The following is a 19,033-nucleotide window of genomic DNA, read 5'->3' as shown; positions in this document are numbered from 1 at the left end:
GAGGTTGTGAGCTTTTTCTTGTTAAGTGACTTGTTTGGAAGCAATGGAAAATGTACAATACACCCATAGTCGCCATCCATGTGTATGTGTGTGTGTGCTGACCACAAAGACGTCAGGGTCTTCCATTTATATACTAATATTTTATGTAGGTTATCAGCGTGATCTTGTACGTAGAAGCTCAAACCTGTGTGTTACCGTCTTACAAGAACACAAGGGAGAAAGCTAATTATCTGCCCCAGTGCAACCATTATCTACAGTATATAAATTTTAGGTTGGACTTGTTTGCAGTGTATTTTCCCACACTTCTTGAGGACATACAAAAGGGGAACACCCTGAAGAAAATTAACATTTTAAAGAAGCACAAGTTGGGCTCCCATTTGTCAGAGGACAAGACAGAAACATGCCAGGGAATTGGATGTCCCTCCACAGAGTCTCTTTCCTCCTCTAATAGTGATGAGAATAAGCACTCTCCTTCATTAATTGCTAGGCGACATACTGTTTCTGGTTCTGCCAGGTCACCTGCTTCACAAGAAGCTTCTCCAAACTTTTTAGCCATCCCTGAAAACAAACCATTAGCACCACCATCCCCTCATCTTCCCAAACGCAATTTTCATGTTACAAAAACGCTAATGGAAACGCGCCTTAGGCTGGAAAAAGAAAAAGTCATGCAGTTAGCTTCATCTTTCACCGATGTACGTAGGCCCAGGTTGGCCAGTTTTGGGGGAATGGGTTCCACTGGTTCCCTTTCATCATTGACATCAACTGCCCAGCCGATTCAAAATGGACACCAAGTTAATGGTGATTATAGTGCTTTCTTTGCCTCCTCGTTAGGAAGCTCAATTCGTCACAGTCCACTAAGTTCAGGGGTCGCAACACCAGTGACGAATGTCAGTCCCATGCACCTCCAACATATCAGGGAGCAGATGGCTGTGGCACTTAAACGCTTGAAAGAACTGGAGGAACAGGTAAAAACCATTCCTATACTTCAAGTAAAGATTTCAGTATTACAGGAAGAAAAAAGACAGCTTATGTCTGGAATTAAAAACCAAAAAGTTAGTACCCAGAATGATGCCACAGGTTTCCGTAAAAGATCCTACAGTGCAGGGAATGCTGCTGGCTTTGAATCATCACGGACTACTGTTAAAACTGGTGGGGAATTACATATAGATTCGGAGGAGGAGATAGACACTCCTGAACAAAATACACACACACACTTAAGGAGTTCAGACAACTGACGGCTGAGATGCAGGCTTTAGAAAAGAAAATCCAAGCTAGCAGTTTTGAAGATTACTGTTCCTCACAGTCTAAGGAGAGGAAATCTAAGGAAAAATGTGGTCGTTCTGTTGCGGTCGGTGCTGATGAAAACATGAATGACGTGGTTGTATATTATAAATCTGCTAAACCTACCAGAGAGATCTCTGTTGGTACTGAAATTTGTGTTAGAAGCACTGGAGTGGGGGTAACTGAAGAGATGCTTAGGGTAACTACTGATGTCGAAAGAGAAGTAGAACTCCAACAGCAAACGATTGAAACACTTAAAGATAAAATGTACCATCTTGAAACAGATTTGAGAGAAACCACCTATGAAATGGAAATGACTAAACTAAAGCTGGAGATACGGGCAGCAGGCTCAAGAAAAGGAGTAGACAAAGCCGTGATGGCTCAGCCATTAACTTTCAGTAAGATGTTTGAGGCTGTAGTAGAAACCAGGGACCAAAACCATGGAGAGTATTTAGATGTAGTTGACTCTTCTGTTGGTAGCTGCTTACAAACATGCAGCATCGGAGTTTCCTGTAGCCCTTTGCTTCAAAATGCAGCTGTGGGCCCTGACTTCCCAATGAATCACTGGATTGTAAAGGAGAGCCTGGAGACTTGTGACATGGGTGTGGAGCAGTTGCTTAAGATGTGTGACAAATGTGTTGGTGTGGACCCGACCATTTGTGAAACTGGGCTGTGCATAGAGTATGTAGATGAGCTGTCCCAAGACAAGGTGGTAGTTCAGGATGTGAAATCTGTTGCATGTGGAGATTGTTCTGTGGATGTGATAATTAAACCATTATTGGATTACTATTCACGTGGTGTTAATACAGAACTTGTTACCAAAATGGACTCTGCCATAAATGTGACTCCTTGGACTACAAGCCAGCAAACAAACACAGAATTTGAGGTCTCAGACCAAACCACCAACACAGAGGTGCCAGGTCTGGTTGATGTAAGTACAAATACTGCCTACAGTATGTCCAGCAAACATACCAACACAGAAAGTGTGGAAATGCGCTCAGTAGCTATAGGAGGTGGTAAAGTAAAGGAAATCGATGCCATACCAAAAACACGTTCTATTGGAATATGTACGTCTGAGTCCGATTTTGAACATCTTAATTCCATAAAAAAAAACAAAGATTTTGGTGTAGGTCAAATAAATGTCTTTGATAACTTTCTGGTTGGAGTCAAGTCACGTAGTATAGCCTGTGGACCTAGTGAGCCTGAACCCATTCCTGCAGACACAAGATCTGTTCCTGTTGAAGAAGTGTCTTCCCATGCAGTAAAGGAAAATGTATCAAATGTTAATTCTCCAGCTATAGACCATTACATTGAGAGAGTGCAGAAGCTGCTGCAAGAACAGCAGATGCTCCTTGCCGAAAATTACACCGAACTTGCTGAAACCTTCGGTGAACCATATTCCCAGATTGGGACTCTCAATTCTCAGTTTATCCATACAATCTCATCCATTAACTCTGTTATGAAGTATGGCAGTAATGAAGATTTGCAGACTTTAGGACTACAGAAGAAAAGCTTGGAGCTGAATTTATATTCAGGTAAGATCGTTGCTGGTATATTAAGAGTGACTAAAAACTGTAATAATTGCTGTATAAGGTGCCATGTAGACAATTTATCCAAGGACCTACAAGACATTTCAATACACTGTATGTCCATTCTGTACTTTACTACAAAATCTTCTTCCCGTTGCCGTATAGAGCTTTAATTCAACTCTTTATGCTCTACAGATTTTCCATAGGTAGCACAGAATTTTATGCAATTTACTATACAAACTGTAAGAGAACCAGAATATATGCAAACTGTCCTTAAAATTGGGATAATTTGACTGGTGTCTTTGAGTACTGGGTCTAGTCACTCTGTTAGAAGCACTACCTATTGGCTATAGGAGACTGCACAAATTTATCCCAGAGCTGGATGTTTTGCATGTCAATGAGACCTTCTCTGAACAAGAGAACTTATTAAGATGGGAATAACTGTTTAAGAATATGAAAATGTAACAAAATAACCCAAATATCAACACTACGGGGCTCTGAAGTGCTCCAAATAAATCATGATGGGCACACATGCACTCTACTGCTTTTATTGTCTGAGACTTTTAGCAAAAGCCAAGTACAGTGGCTTTCATAGACAGTGAATGAATTTGTGAGATCGTTTTTTCATGACATATTGTACTTCATGATAGTGGTAAAATCTCTTCGATATCACTTGCGTTTATTTGTGAAAAAATTGGAAATTTGGCGATAATTTTGAAAATTTTGCAATTTAAATCAGAGAGAATTGTCACACAAAATAGTTGATAAATAACATTACCCACATGTCTACTTTACATCAGCACAATTTTTGCAACAACATTTTTTTTATTAGGAAGTTATAAAAGTCAAAAGTTGACCAACAATTTCTAATTTTTCCAACAAAATTTACAAAAACATTTTTTTAGGCACCACATCACATTTGAAGTGACTTTGAGGGGCCTTTTTGACAGAAAATACCCAAAAGTGACACTATTCTAAAAACTGCACCTCTCAAGGTGCTCAAAACTACATTCAAGAAGTTTATTAACCCTTAAGGTGTTTCACAGGAATTTTTGGAATGTGGAAGAAAAAAATAACATTTATTTTTTTTTCACAAAAATGTTACTTTAGACACCAATTTTTTTATTTTTGCAAGGGTATCAGGAAAAAATGGACCCCAAAATGTGTTGTGCAATTCCTCCTGAGAACGCCAATACCCCATATGTGGTGGAAAACCACTGTTTGGGCACACGGCAGCTTTCGAAAGGGAAGGAGCGCCATTTGACTTTTTGAATGTAAAATGTGCTTGAATAATTAGCGGATGCCATGTTGCGTTTGGAGAGCCCTTGATGCGCTTAAACAGTGGAAACCCCCCACAAGTGACACCATTTTGGAAACTAGATCCCTCAAGGATTTTATCAAGGGGTATAGTGAACATTTTGAACTCAGAGGTACGACACAGAATTTGATAACATTAGGTCATCATATTGAATAAGTTGTCATTAGTCTTGAGCGCAAGTGCTCGCTATTTGAGTTTGCATCGGGTACTCGGGTATGCACCAAGTATAGCGGGTGCTCAAGTGACATGCTCGAGTTCCTGCCCGCATGTTTCACGGTTGTTAAAACACCCAAAAAAAACATGCGGGGATCGCTCGTGCATGGCAGGCAATCCCAGCAAGTTTTTTTGGGCTGTATAACAGCTGCAAAACATAGGGGGTGGAGATTCGAGCATGTCACTTGAGCACTCGTGATACTCGGTGCATACTCGAGCACCCGATGCAAACTCAAGTAGCGAGTACTTGGGCTCAACGCTAGTCGCCATATTGTCGTCATTTTTTTTTCTTTATTTTTGAAAAAATCCCAACCCTAGCACAACCCTAGCGTTTATTTTTTACGCCGTTCCTCCTGAAGTATAAGTGATTTGATGACTTTATTCTACGAGTCGGTGCGATTGCAGCGATACCACATTGATATCTGGTTTTTATGATTGACAGCTGTCACACACTAAAAAAACTTTTTTTTTTTTCTTTTTTTTTTTAAAGACTAGTTTTTGCATCGCCATATTTTGAGAGCTAGAATTTTTCCATATTTTAGCTGACAGTCACGTGATGGCTTGTTTTTTTTACAAGACAAGTTGATGTTTTTATTGGTACCTTTTTCGCACACGTGACATTTTTTGATCGCTTTCTATTCCGATTTTTGGGAGACCGAATAAACAAAAACCAACAATTCCGAAATTGTTGGATTTTTTTTTATGCCATTCCATGTGGGGTAAAATTGATAAGGCAGCTTCATTCTTCGGGTTAGTACGTTTACAGCGGTACCACATTTATATTGTTTTTTTTGTTTTGGCGCTTTTACACAATAAAAACTATTTTATAGAAAAAAAAATTTTTTTTGCATCGCTTTATTCTGAGAGCTATAACTTTTTTTATTTTTCCGCTGATGGAGCTGTATGGCGGCTTAGTTTTTGCGGGACAAGATGACGTTTTCAGCGATACCAATTTTATTTAAGTTTGTCTTTTTGATCGCGTTTTCCTCCACTTTTTGTTTGGCGGTATGATGAGTAAGCATCGTTTTTTGCTTCGTTTTAATTTATTAATTTATTTTTTACCATGTTCACTAAAGGGGTTAAGTAGTGGGACAGATTTATAGGTCAGGTCGTTCCAGATGCGGCGATACCAAATATGTGTACTTTATTGTTTTTAACCCAGAGAGCTTGCATAGCATAGAAATGCTGCAGCAGCAGCTCTATGCTATGCAGGCTGCAGCCCTGCACACACAAGTTAGTTAGACCATGCACTGAGCATGATTTAACTAACTTCCTGCTGTCTGGTGACCCGGATGTCGTCATGACGACATCTGGTCACCATGACAACCACTGGGACCCCGCACAGATAGCGCGGGACGCCGGAGAAGAGGTAAGTAAGCAGCGCTTACCTCCCTTTGCCACCGAAATACTTGGATTGCAGCATTTCGGGGGTTAATGTGCTGGGAGCAGTGCAGGAAAGCTCCTAGCAGATAGCACCGGGTGTTAGCTGTGAGAATCAGCTGATACCCGGCGGCAATCGCCCCGCACAGCTTGCGTGCGGGCGCGATCATATTCCGCATAATATTACGTCCCTGGCCCAATAGACCCAGGGCACAAGGACGTACTATTACCACAAATAGTGATGTTAAAGAGATTAATGTCTAGTAAACTATACAGTACGTATGAAAATTATTTGGAGACTAAGCATCATTCACAGACCATATTATATATTTACTGCAAATATTCTGACTGCTCAATGTACAAAACAAAGTGGACATAATCTATTCATCTTTATAACAATTTCTCATAAAAATACACGTTTTATAAATGAGGAGCATCACACATGTCAAGAGGCCACTAGGTCCGATTGTAATACATTACAGCAGTGACTAGTACTAGAAAGCACACTGTAGCCATAACACATACTGTTCCAAATAATCAGGTACAAAGCTTATAATGGTAAAAATCTCTATTAAAGGATGTAGGGTATCAGCACTCTTGTAGCCGCTTGGATACGCACAGGATTTTTATATCAAAACCATATGTCCATTATAAACTTTACCGCTCCAAAAAAAAAGGCATTTCTAAAGTACAAATGAGTAACATAAACAGTCCTTTCTTCAGGCGCAATAAAACAAAGTAAATGTAGCAGCCTCGCAATCTCTGTATTTCAGGCAGTAGCAGCTCAAGCAGTTGGATGGATGGATTATGGAAACAACCTTTTTTCCCTCTTTTGGTTGCTCTTAAATCTTGGACCCAAAATTCAGTCAAATTAACTTTCTCAGTAGTCTAGTGTTACTGATACAGATTTTACATTACCAAAGCCAACCACCTCGGTGGCACATATCTACCATTCAGGACCTTACATCCTCCTTTCTTACAAGGAATATTCTAACTAAAGAGATTTTCGTCTTTTTAAATCCGACTCTTTTTATTAAACATTTTTTCAAATAATTACAAGCATGGGAACATCACCCTGAATAAATTACATACAAAAACAGAAAAGCTTTTCCCCCTCCCTTCCTAAACAAGTCCTGGAACTGTTTTTATACAGGAAGATTAAAGAGTATCTTCTGTATACTACATTGGTCTTATTTGCATATATGGAAATGTCAATCGTAATTCCTCTGATTCAACGTGTAAACAAAAGTTAATTGCCATCCAGCAAGTGTCCCATTATTTATGAATGTCTGTTGGCCAATGGTCACTAGAACTGGGGTCCCACTCATTTGTTTGTTTGGGATCTCCTCCTGAAGTGTCATGGTAAAGCATGACTGCTACTACTCTTCGATGTCTATGGGGCTGACGGCGATAGCCAAGAAGAGCACTTGGATAGATATAAGTGGAGCAGCAGCAGTCATGTCCGACAATGCTTCTCCTTTTAATCCTGAGTCTGATACAGTTGCTGAAGTAGATATACAGTTTGGATTGATTTTAGCTAAGTAGCATAATGTAGTTTATATATGCCATTCTAAACTAATGTTCAGCACTTCAGAATTGAAACCAGCAAAACCTGGCTGGATTAAAATGGATTTTGAAATGATGTTAAAGTGAGTCAGATCCTCAGATTAGAGCACAATGCGATTGGGAAAGTGAAGCCTAGTGCCATGTTACGAACAGCTGATCTATGGGAGTGGCAGGTGTTAGACCCCAACTGATTTGATATTGATAACCTCTACCCTAAGGATGAGTTATAAATATCATAAGCCTGAATAACCCTCGTAATTTAGGTAATCAATAACCAGCTATCCTGCTCCTTCGAACATACCTACACTCAGGAGGCTAAGACATTTGGAAATACTTTTTATGCCTAGATGCACACAAAAAAGCTCAGGCAGTTTGATATAAAGCTGTGGTTCCATGGCAACATCAATCACAGCCTATTATTTTTTGAAATGTGGCAGCTAGAATTAAGCGAGAGAATTTTCCAGGTACCCATAGATTTCAATGGGGTTCGGGTTCATGTTCAAGTTTGGGTAAAGTTCTGGTACCCGAACTTTGGACTAAAGTTAGTTTTTGTACCCAAACCCGAACTTCCACGGGTCCACTCATCCCTAGTGCCAACATTTCATAGACCACCTACTTTGAGAATCTGGTTGTGGACTAGACTAGTCCAGCTTTGGCCCCGGCCGACTCTTCCAAGCACTGCTCCAGGTGATTGACAGATCTCTTCCACACGTCTACATGGGGAGAGACCTGTTAATCACCTCTAGCAGCGCTGGGGAGAGCAACCGTGTTTGGCGCCAGACTGGTCTTCTCCTTGGCCGGCTGCAACTCAAAGTATATTTTCTATAAAATGCCAGAGCGTTGCAGAGAAAAATATACCAGGCTGCAGTTGTACATCCTGGCTCTGAAACCTGCTGACTGCGGTTTAGGCAGCTTGATTCATGTAAACTGTTTTCTCTAACTTATAGAACATTAACTATATTAACAGTATTCAGAAAGGAAGATATGTTTCCCATGGCTTCCTATGAATTTGCTGCTTTATTTGATATCTTATACAAGTAGGATACCAGGTTCCATATGTAGCACCTTCACTATACTAGTTTTCACACATAATTGGGCTCTGCAAACAGGCTATATCCATTATAGCTATGCTCCCTTAAAAGAGTAATGTTTGAGCTATGTTCCTCACAAAACCCCTTGAATCTTTATTATGCTGCAGTCCTGGGAGGAAGTTTCAGCAGTCTGTGTTCCGCTTTAGCAGATAAACATTAACCGTAAAAAGATATCTGACAAATTCTCACAAAATTAGGACAGAAGGGCTTGTCCAGTCTTCTTTAGGTAAATCTTGAAGGGCATGTACTATATAATACAGTATCTAAAATAAAATACCAGATATTAGAGGGGTTGGAGCCATTTAAAATATCATCTGATTTTAAAGGGGTTGCCTCTGCTTCTTCTACAGGAGCACACTGCTCCTCTGCCTCCCGGCTTCCTGCCTGCTGGGGGTGGTGTGCTCCTGCTTGATTGACAGTTCTGACCAGCAGTATTGAGCCTGAACTGTGATCTCTCAATGCTGCTGTATGTGGCAGACTTGCCTCTGCAGCACCTGAAGAGCACACAGTAGCACTGGCATTGTGCAGGATAAGGAGCTAACCATGCGTTCCAGCAATCCCAGCAGGTTCAGAGCCACGATTACAAGCTCTGCGAATGTTAGGCAGGCAACCACCAGCTGTTTAATTGCAGCTGTGCATGTTTCACTGTGAAATTTTGCGGCATTTCAGAGAAAAATGTATTTTGAGAAGTCTGCTGGAGACTGTGTCTCGGATGACTAGCTGAATGCAAGTTCCCAGCGGCTTCTCCAAGCTCCATTCGAAAGACTCCCTATACATCCACATGAAGAAGCTGTCGGGGACCTGCTTCCAGCATCTGAGACACACAGGCCCTGCTTCATGAAAGCTTTTACACCAAAAAAGTAGCATAAAAGCTTTGAAAAATCTCAATCTTGACACAACTTGGAGTTGCACCAAACTGTTGCGACTTTTGCCGTTTTAACGTCCATTCGTTCCAGCTCCTCAAAAATGGGCAGAGCTGGGATGGGACAGGGGTGTGGCGGCGCAGGATGCCACAGCTAGTCTAATTCATGACTAGCCATGGTGTTCCAGATGCCAGAACTCCAGTATTTGACTGGCGTAGTGCACATAACTCGACAGAAGCTCCAGATTAAGGAAGAGGCGTGCACCTCATGAATTAAGAGCGACTGACTCCAGCAAGTCTCCTCAAGACCGGTGAGAAAATCGCCAGTCTTGATGAATCGGAGCCATAGTCCCCAGTTGGCTTCTCAATGTATGTTTTCCATAAAACACCACAGCATTTCAGAGCAGAACAGTCTGCCTGCGCTTTTGCAGCCATGTATTACTGCGGTTTGGGCAGCATGATTATCATGACCGATTTTACTTTGACTCATGAAATGCAGAAATTTTTAAAGTGTGACCTAAAGTAGATTTGGTTATATAGTATGAGAAATATTGGGTGTTTTAGAGGGTAAAATAATAAAACTGTTACTCAATATCAGTCAGCAGACAAACAAGACACTTTTTGCAATACATTGACCTGATGGAGGCATTATGTATACTGTATTTCCCTGTACAAGCAGATATGTCAGACTTTGTGGTGTTGATATGCTGTATAGAGAAGGATTTGGGCCTCACGTTATACAAATTATTTGCAATATTCGTGACAATTCTTTATAGAGGTAAGGGGCACATAATGTGGAAACTGCTTCACTCCTGGCCAGAGCAGCAACCACAGTGCCACTTCAGGATAAAAATACCATTGTACTATTATAGAGCGGGTGTAGGTAAAAGCAGCGCCGGCAGAGCCAGGCCTGAGTGACAAGTGGCCATCTGCTCTGTAGACACTGGAGCATTAGACCAGCGGTGAGGCTGACTTCACACTATGTGTCTACTCATAACATGACTCTTCCTGTATGAGAGGTGTGCTATTTAAAGTGACTGCTCTGACACCGGGAAGTGCTCGGTTCCTTTACTCTATACATGTATGACATTTTCTTCAGATGTACTCGCCAGAGTCATTTCTAGCAATCCTATATCCTAGCATTCCTATGCTTATACTATATATTAGACAACTTCACAAGCTATGATCAGAATTGGCTGCATCTTACAAGTGCCAAGCGCTTCCAGCAGAAATGTATTCCGGCCACGTATTGGGGGACATTTCTGGCATAAATTATGCCACTCTAGTGGTGTCATGAACTTGATGGGTGGTGGGCTCAGCCATACCCTGTCTCACCCATTCTTTTCCCATATTGGCATAGCTTGCTAAGACTGGCATGAAAAATGTCAAAAGTTACAGTACATTCGAGTTGTTCAAAAGTATTGTTGTGTCACCCTGGCCTGGATGCCACTAATGTATAATAAAGCTGTGTCTGAGAGCAAGGGGTGGTACTCTGGTCAGGGACCATTAGCATGCAGCACCTCCTGTCCCAGGCCAGTAGGGGGAGCAGGCTGCCCCTATAAAAGCTGGAACTGGGGGCAGAGTTAGAGAGTTCTGGACGACCTGTCTCTGGAGTGAGAGGTGTCCCAGAGAAGGGAGAGCCAGTTCAGCTGAGGCTGAGGAGGACGAGTGGCAGCAGAGTAGCCAGGGATGGAAGGCGAGGGAAGCCTGTCCTGGCTGAGAGAGAAACTGAACCACCGGATTTTGGTGTCCGAGGTTGTTAGGATTCCAAGTCCTGCAGCAAATAACCAGTCCTCAGGGGATTGTATGTTCCTTGTCCTAAGAAGCCCGGAGGTTCCGCCACAGCAGAAGGGACCAGCAGAGCTGCACCAAGCCAAGAGTAGAAAGGGACCCAAGTTGCAAGCCATACGGGCGAGAAGACACGGTGAGCTCAGGAACGTGGGCTGTTACACCACAAGGAGGGAAATAGCCAGAAAAAGCGCAGAAAGTACGGTAGGCCTTCACCCTCACCCTGACCAGGGCCAGCTTCCCACTTGTTCTCAGACATCCAGGCCCCCTCCTATCCTAGCCGGGACTGTTTTTGGGTCGTCTCACCTGTTCTAATAAAGACCCTGAACTGTTTAAGGGGCCTCCGTTTCCTGGCTATTGCGGTCAGAATCATCCCCTCCATCATCCATCTATATACTGCCCTGGGGCCATACTCCTCCCGTGGGGAGTTGTACTATGCAGTGCTGCACATTTACATCTGCCCCAGCGGTCTGCACTGCAGCGGTGGTTAACCCTGATCGCAATCCACGGGTGGCATAGTCGGACATTCAAAACCCTACAAATAGACTGCCATAACATTTGGTCTGACCACCCTGAGCCACGGACTGGGTTGCCACTACCACCCCCATTATTGCCCTGTTGCCCGGCTCCGAGTGCCCCACGGCCCAGGGGGCGAGTCAGGTTTGGCGTAGTCGGCAGGATTGTGACCAACGGGTATTGCACGCCTGAAAAAGACTGTACACGTACCTCAAAAGTAAGTTTCTCGCCATTCGGAGCCGTTTCCTGCCATCTTCAGTCGTTTCCCGCCATCTTCAGCCGTTTTCCCACCATCCGACGCCATCTTCAGGACACCGCGCGGGAAGAAGAGGGGCGTGGACGTCCAAACCGCGCGAGACCTGAAGCCCCGCCCTACGCACCGACGCTGCGCAAGGTCCTGGAAGGAGAGAGAGCGACGCTGACGTCACCAGGACGCGACGCAAGGTCCTCGTCCGGAGCAGCACCAGCGGAGCTGCGGCCTACAGAAGAGGATCGTCGGAAGGTAGGCCACGCTTAACTAGGGGGGAGGAAGATGACGGACGTGGAGGGACCTTCTATCACCAGCGTGGCTGCAGCAGCGGTGATGCCGTTCTCCATGCCCTACATCCCCGGAGCAGCCTGGCTGCCCCAATACTCAGGGGAATCCCATACGTTAACTGACTTTAAGGAAAGACTGCACAGTTTATTTAAAGTTTATCCCCTGACAGAAGAACAGAAAGTGAGCATTCTGACAGGGCAGCTAACCGATGCAGCCCAGCGGGAAGTGAAATCATGGTCAGATGAGGAGAAAAGGACTGTAAAGGACATTCTGGCCCGGCTGCAGAGTACCTTTGATACCCGTACCTCAGCAGAAATTAAAATGCGGTTCTATGGCTGTAAGCAGCAAGCCCAGGATAGTATCAGAGACTATGCCTTGAACCTGCAAGAAGCCCTGAGAGCTATCAAACAAGGTGACCCTGGTAGCGTGCAGGACACCGATAAGCTGTTAACTGACCAGTTCATAGAAGGTCTGCTGTCCAGCGCCCACAGGACCCAGCTGCGCCTCATGGCCCTACAGAACCCCGATTTGACTTTTGCGCAGTTCAAGGATAGGGCCATCTGGGTGCTCCGAGAACCCCCACCAAGTGGCGCTGTAACTTCCCGGCGCCCTGCCATTACTTACCACCAGGGGGCGGCGCCCTACCCTGTAGACCTTGTGGGGGCCGATGCGCAGGTCCCCCCCTGCAGACCTGCACCATCAGGTCCAGGAACTAACCAGAAGTGTTGCTGCATTGACCAGGACCGTACAGTCGTTACAGGTGGACCCGTCAGGACCCATCAAGCTGGCTTCCAATCCGGAGGATGTCCCGTGGCGTCGACAAAGGAGGATCCTGCCATTCAGAGGGAGGCCCGCCGACTGCTACACTGAGGATGGACAGCCGATTTGCCGCCGTTGCAATCAGCCAGGACACCTAGCAAGGTACTGTACTTTAAATGGGCCCGACCTAGGGCAGAGGGCCAGCCTCCAGGCATAAGGTCACCAGGCCCGTCTAATTGGCGTGATAAGTACGTGGGGGGATGCCTGGTCTTACCCGTAGTGCTGGACGGTATCCCCATGAGTGCACTGCTGGACACCGGGTCTCAAGTGACTACCATCCCCTACGTACTTTTCAAGCGGTACTGGAATGACGCGGATATAACCCGTTATCCAGACGATGACTTAAGCATCATCGCCAGCAATGGCCAACCTGTGCCGCAAGTGGGGTTCAGAGAGATGACCATCAAGATTGGTAAGGTTGAACTGCCGGCACAGGGAGTGATCATTGTGGACATTGATCGCCGTGAGAGTCACCTTAAAATAACTGTGGGTACTAACGTGATTGAAAACTGTCTTTCAGAAGTAATTATGATTTTGCAGCAGGTGGCGATGAATGCTAGTTCCAGCCAACAGAGAGTCCTCAACAAAGAGATTAAGGCTCTGATGAGACGGCAGCAGGTAGAACTGTCTGGTGGTGAGATCGGTAGCGAAAGAATGAGTGACCCATTCCCCATTTCCATGCCTCCCAAAAGTAAAATGATGATCTGGTATCGGACTGCAATCGGGTTGAGAGGCAGAGACTACCAAGCCATGGTAGAACCCGTGTACTCAGACAGCAGGCCCACTATTTTCACAGCCCGGGGGGTGGTTGATGTCTGTCATGGGAGGGTGCCCGTTCGCATTCTCAACATTGGGGAGAGGGAGGTACACTTACCCAGGTACGCTACACTTGCCAAACTGTTTGCTGTTGAACACAATGCTATCAGGGCCGTGGAACCTTTGCCTCCATCTCCAAAGGCGGAGGGTAATGGCTCCCAGAAACAAAAGGAGGACTGGTGCCAGAAACTCCACGTGGGTGCTGACTCCACTCCCCTGCACCAAAAACAAGGAGTCTACCGGGTTTTACAGGAGTACGAGAGAATCTTTGGTAAGCACCCGCTGGAATTCGGCAGAGTAAGAGGGATAGAACACATCCCCACGGGGAGCCACCCACCAATAAAAGAGAGGCACAGACCTGTACCCCCTGCACATTATCAGAACGCAAAGGGCATGCTGAGAGAAATGAAAGAAGCTGGGGTCATTAGAGATAGCTGTAGCCCCTGGGCAGCTCCCTTAGTTTTGGTAAAAAAGAAAGACGGTACCTAGGATAGAGGAGTCTTTAGCAGCCCTAAAATCAGCTAACTTCTTCTCTACTTTGGATCTTACAAGCGGGTACTGTCAGGTTCCTGTGGCAGACGCTGACAAGGAGAAGACCACCTTCACCACCCCGATGGGACTGAGGGAGTTCAATTGTATGCCCTTCGGGCTCTGCAATGCACTGGGGACCTTCCAGAGGCTGATGGAATGCTGTCTAGGGCACCGAAACTTCAAGACGATCCTCCTTTACCTGGACGACATGATCGTTTATTCGAAGACTTACGAGGACCATCTAAAGCACCTGGCCGAGGTGTTCGAAGCCCTGGCAGGCTGTGGCCTGAAGGTGAAACCCTCAAAGTGTCACCTGTTGAAACCGAAGGTCCAGTACCTGGGACACGTGGTGAGTGCAGAGGGAGTAGCCCCTGACCCCGACAAAGTGACAGCCATCAAGAGCTGGCCAAGCCCCTCTAACATCAAAGAAGTGAGGCATTTCCTCGGGTTGGTAGGCTACTACCGAAGGTTCATCCCTGGGTTCACTAAGATGGCAGCCCCTATGCAGGACCTCCTGATAGCACAGTCTAAGTCCAGAAGCCAAAAGCCACCCTTCAAGTGGGTCAAGCCGGAAGAGGAGTCCTTCCGCCAGTTGAAGATGGCCCTCACAGGGGATGAGATCCTGGCCTACCCCGATTATAGCCAGCCTTTTATCCTCCACACGGACGCCAGTAATGTGGGGCTGGGAGCCGTACTATCACAAAACCAACAGGGCAGAGAAAGGGTGATCACGTACGCCAGCCGGAAGCTGAGACCCACCGAGAGAAACCCGGAGAATTACAGCTCTTTCAAGCTAGAATTCTTGGCAGTGGTGTGGGCCGTAACAGAGCGTTTCAAGCATTACCTGGCCTCTGCGAAGTTCACTGTGTACACGGACAACAATCCGTTAACGCATCTGGACAATGCTGGACTTGGTGCCCTAGAACAGCGGTGGATGGCCCGGCTAGCAAATTATGACTTCACCAACAAATACCGGGCTGGCCGAGCCAATGCTAATGCAGATGCCCTATCGAGAATGGCCCACTTGCCCGATGAGGGAGACGATCCGGACGAGCTGGAGGAAGTAGAGCTCCCTGCATTCCACCGGTATGGGGCCACTCAATACTCCCACCGCGTGAAGGAGGAAGACTTAACAACCATCATGATCAATCCCCTACCTCACCACGGCTGGGCCGAGACCCAAGATAGTGACCCTGCAATCCGCATGGTGAAAGACCTGCTGACCCGAGAAGACGCCCGTCTAGATCCGGATGCTCCAGAGGAAGCCAAGCAACTATGGAAAGAGAAGAGCAGGCTGTTCCTCTATGAAGGTAAGCTGTGCAGAAGACTCGTCAACCACCGGACGCACGAGCTGACCTGGCAAGTCGTGGTCCCAAGGCGAGATGCAGCTATGGTCCTGGAGGCTTACCATGACAGCGGGGCACTTCAGCTGGAAGAAAATGGAGTTCCTGCTAAGAGGACGGTTCTTCTGGATCGGCATGAGAGGGGCTGTAGAGAAGTGGTGCAGAGACTGTGGCCCTTGTAATCTAAGGAGGAAGGACCGCACCAGCCAGAAGACACCCTTGAGGCCCATCGTCACCAAGCAGCCTCTTGAGCTGGTAGCTCTGGACCACGTCAAATTGGCTCCAAGCCGGTCGGGATACGTTTATGCCCTGACAATCGTGGACCACTATTCCCGATTTCTAGTGGTGGTCCCGGTAAAAGACTTGACTGCTCAAACGGCGGCCAGCCTTTTATCCTCCACACGGACGCCAGTAATGTGGGGCTGGGAGCCGTACTATCACAAAACCAACAGGGCAGAGAAAGGGTGATCGCGTACGCCAGCCGGAAGCTGAGACCCACCGAGAGAAACCCGGAGAATTACAGCTCTTTCAAGCTAGAATTCTTGGCAGTGGTGTGGGCCGTAACGGAGCGTTTCAAGCATTACCTGGCCTCTGCGAAGTTCACTGTGTACACGGACAACAATCCGTTAACGCATCTGGACAATGCTGGACTTGGTGCCCTAGAACAGCGGTGGATGGCCCGGCTAGCAAATTATGACTTCACCAACAAATACCGGGCTGGCCGAGCCAATGCTAATGCAGATGCCCTATCGAGAATGGCCCACTTGCCCGATGAGGGAGAAGATCCGGACGAGCTGGAGGAAGTAGAGCTCCCTGCATTCCACCGGTATGGGGCCACTCAATACTCCCACTGCGTGAAGGAGGAAGACTTAACAACCATCATGATCAATCCCCTACCTCACCACGGCTGGGCCGAGACCCAAGATAGTGACCCTGCAATCCGCATGGTGAAAGACCTGCTGACCCGAGAAGACGCCCGTCTAGATCCGGATGCTCCAGAGGAAGCCAAGCAACTATGGAAAGAGAAGAGCAGGCTGTTCTTCTATGAAGGTAAGCTGTGCAGAAGACTCGTCAACCACCGGACGCACAAGCTGACCTGGCAAGTCGTGGTCCCAAGGCGAGATGCAGCTATGGTCCTGGAGGCTTACCATGACAGAGCGGGGCACTTCAGCTGGAAGAAACTGGAGTTCCTGCTAAGAGGACGGTTCTTCTGGATCGGCATGAGAGGGGCTGTAGAGAAGTGGTGCAGAGACTGTGGCCCTTGTAATCTAAGGAGGAAGGACCGCACCAGCCAGAAGACACCCTTGAGGCCCATCGTCACCAAGCAGCTTCTTGAGCTGGTAGCTCTGGACCACGTCAAATTGGCTCCAAGCCAGTCGGGATACGTTTATGCCCTGACAATCGTGGACCACTATTCCCGATTTCTAGTGGTGGTCCCGGTAAAAGACTTGACTGCTCAAACGGCGGCCAGAGCCTTCCAGCAAAACTTCTGCCGCCCACGCGGGTATCCGGAACAGGTCCTGACAGATCAGGGTCCAGCTTTCGAGGCTGAAATCTTCCAAGAGTTCTGCAACCTCTATGGCTGTAAGAAGATTCGGACAACGCCTTACCACCCACAAACCAACGGGATGTGTGAGAAAATGAACAATATAGTCATTGATCTCCTGAAGACGTTGCCCCTGGAGGAACACAGCCTGTGGCCAGAAAAACTGCCGGACCTGATAGACTTATACAACCATATCCCGGTGAATGCTACAAACTGCACCCCGGCTTACCTGATGCGAGCCAGACCAGGTAAGCTGTCCATAGACCTGGAGATGGGAGTCCTAACACCCGAGGACACCTCCCCAGATGCGAACTGGGATACGGAAAGGCGACTGCAGTACAATAAGGTACAGGAGAGTGTGGAGAAGAGTCTGGCCCAGGTGAGAGAAAGGCAAGAGAGACTCTTCAATCAACACGCCCCTGCTGGTCCCCTAGAACCTGGTGAGCAGGTCCTGAAGTGAAAGAGAAGGCTACACAAGCTGGACGACCAGTGGGAAAGGGAACCCTACACAGTACTGCAGTCTGATCACGACAACCCGAAGGTGTGCGTGGTCACTAAGGATGGAGGAGAGACCACTAGTACCGTCTCCAGAGAACACCTAAAAAGGTGCCCCGAGCAACTACGGAATGCAGAAGAGGATCAAAGTGACCTTGAACCCGCAGAGGACAAGGAAGAAATGATCAGCACCATTCTCGGAGAGTTACCCCGGACCTGGACTCGGATAAACGATGTCATAGTGGTACCCGTCCTGCATTTCCTGCAACCAATTCAGCACCAGAGCAGGAAAGTGAAGAAGAACAAGCAGTTCCTGAGGCAGAAGAGCCTGTACCAGCAGCCTGGAGAATCAACCCTCTGCTGACAGTGAGCCTGCCATGCCTGCGGTAAGCCAAAGGACCCGCAGACAGCTGCCTGCCCTGCCTGTAAAACTAGCCATTGACTGCACCCCGAGCGCTAGTGAGAAAAGCCAGGTTAGACCACCACCAGACAGTGGGTTGCGTAGGTCAACCTGGAGCACTAAGGGGCAAATACCAGCTCGCTGGAGAGTGTAGGGTGTGATAGCAAATGTAAATAGCCTGCAAAATGTTGAATTGTTTAAAATGTAATTGCATGACCAGTAACTACGTGTTTTCTCAGATTCTTTCAGTTAATACATGGACTAACAGGTTATGAACTGTGAGTAACCGAGACTTTCCTGTAAATATATTTGGAGCTAACCAACGGAAGGAACAAGGACTGTCAAAGACTTGGGGCTACGGCAGACCTCCCACCTGGTTAGAGCTCCCCGTTGTTGTTGGTGAAATGGACACCCGGTCACAGACCACACTGTGACCTTAAGAACTCAACCTGTGCGTCGTTTGCTTCTACCTGCCTAATAATGTTTTTATGGTCATGCATATTACTCTTGTTTTAAGCTTAGTCCCGGAGTACTAAGTTTTACTAGGGGAGAATGTGTCACCCTGGCCTGGATGCCACTAATGTATAATAAAGCTGTGTCTGAGAGCAAGGGGGAGGTTCTCTGGTCAGTGACCATTAGCATGCAGCACCTGCTGTCCCAGGCCAGTAGGGGGAGCAGGCTGCCCCTATAAAAGCTGAAACTGGGGGCAGGGTTAGAGAGTTCTGGACGACCTGTCTCTGGAGTGAGAGGTGTCCCAGAGAAGGGAGAGCCAGTTCAGCTGAGGCTGAGGAGGACGAGTGGCAGCAGAGTAGCCACGAGCCAGGGACGGAAGGCGAGGGAAGCCTGTCCTGGCTGAGAGAGAAACTGAACCACCGGACTTTGGTGTCCGAGACTGTTAGGATTCCAAGTCCTGCAGCAAATAACCAGTCCGCAGGGGATTGTATGTTCCTTGGCCTAAGAAGCCCAGAGGTTCCGCCACAGCAGAAGGGACCAGCAGAGCT

At 46.7% G+C, this 19,033-nt stretch overlaps 1 protein-coding gene across 1 annotated transcript in view; it reads left to right on the top strand.

Annotated features, from left to right (window-relative positions):
* Window positions 1-305: 305 nt before the first annotated feature.
* The window catches only part of LOC141248348 (KN motif and ankyrin repeat domains 1-like), a 56,305-nt gene continuing 37,577 nt past the window's right edge, over window positions 306-19,033 (top strand). The window contains 2 exon segments of the mRNA XM_073669352.1: window positions 306-1,202; window positions 1,205-2,816. Coding sequence (XP_073525453.1) covers window positions 630-1,202; window positions 1,205-2,816 — 2,185 coding nt within the window. The 5' untranslated portion in view covers window positions 306-629.

The sequence above is a fragment of the Phyllobates terribilis genome, unplaced genomic scaffold (assembly GCF_046119375.1).
Source record: "Phyllobates terribilis strain yellow unplaced genomic scaffold, ASM4611937v1 Scaffold_1__5_contigs__length_1240528914, whole genome shotgun sequence".
Classification (NCBI taxonomy): Eukaryota; Metazoa; Chordata; class Amphibia; order Anura; family Dendrobatidae; genus Phyllobates; species Phyllobates terribilis.
This window is presented reverse-complemented; position numbering and strand designations above follow the sequence as displayed.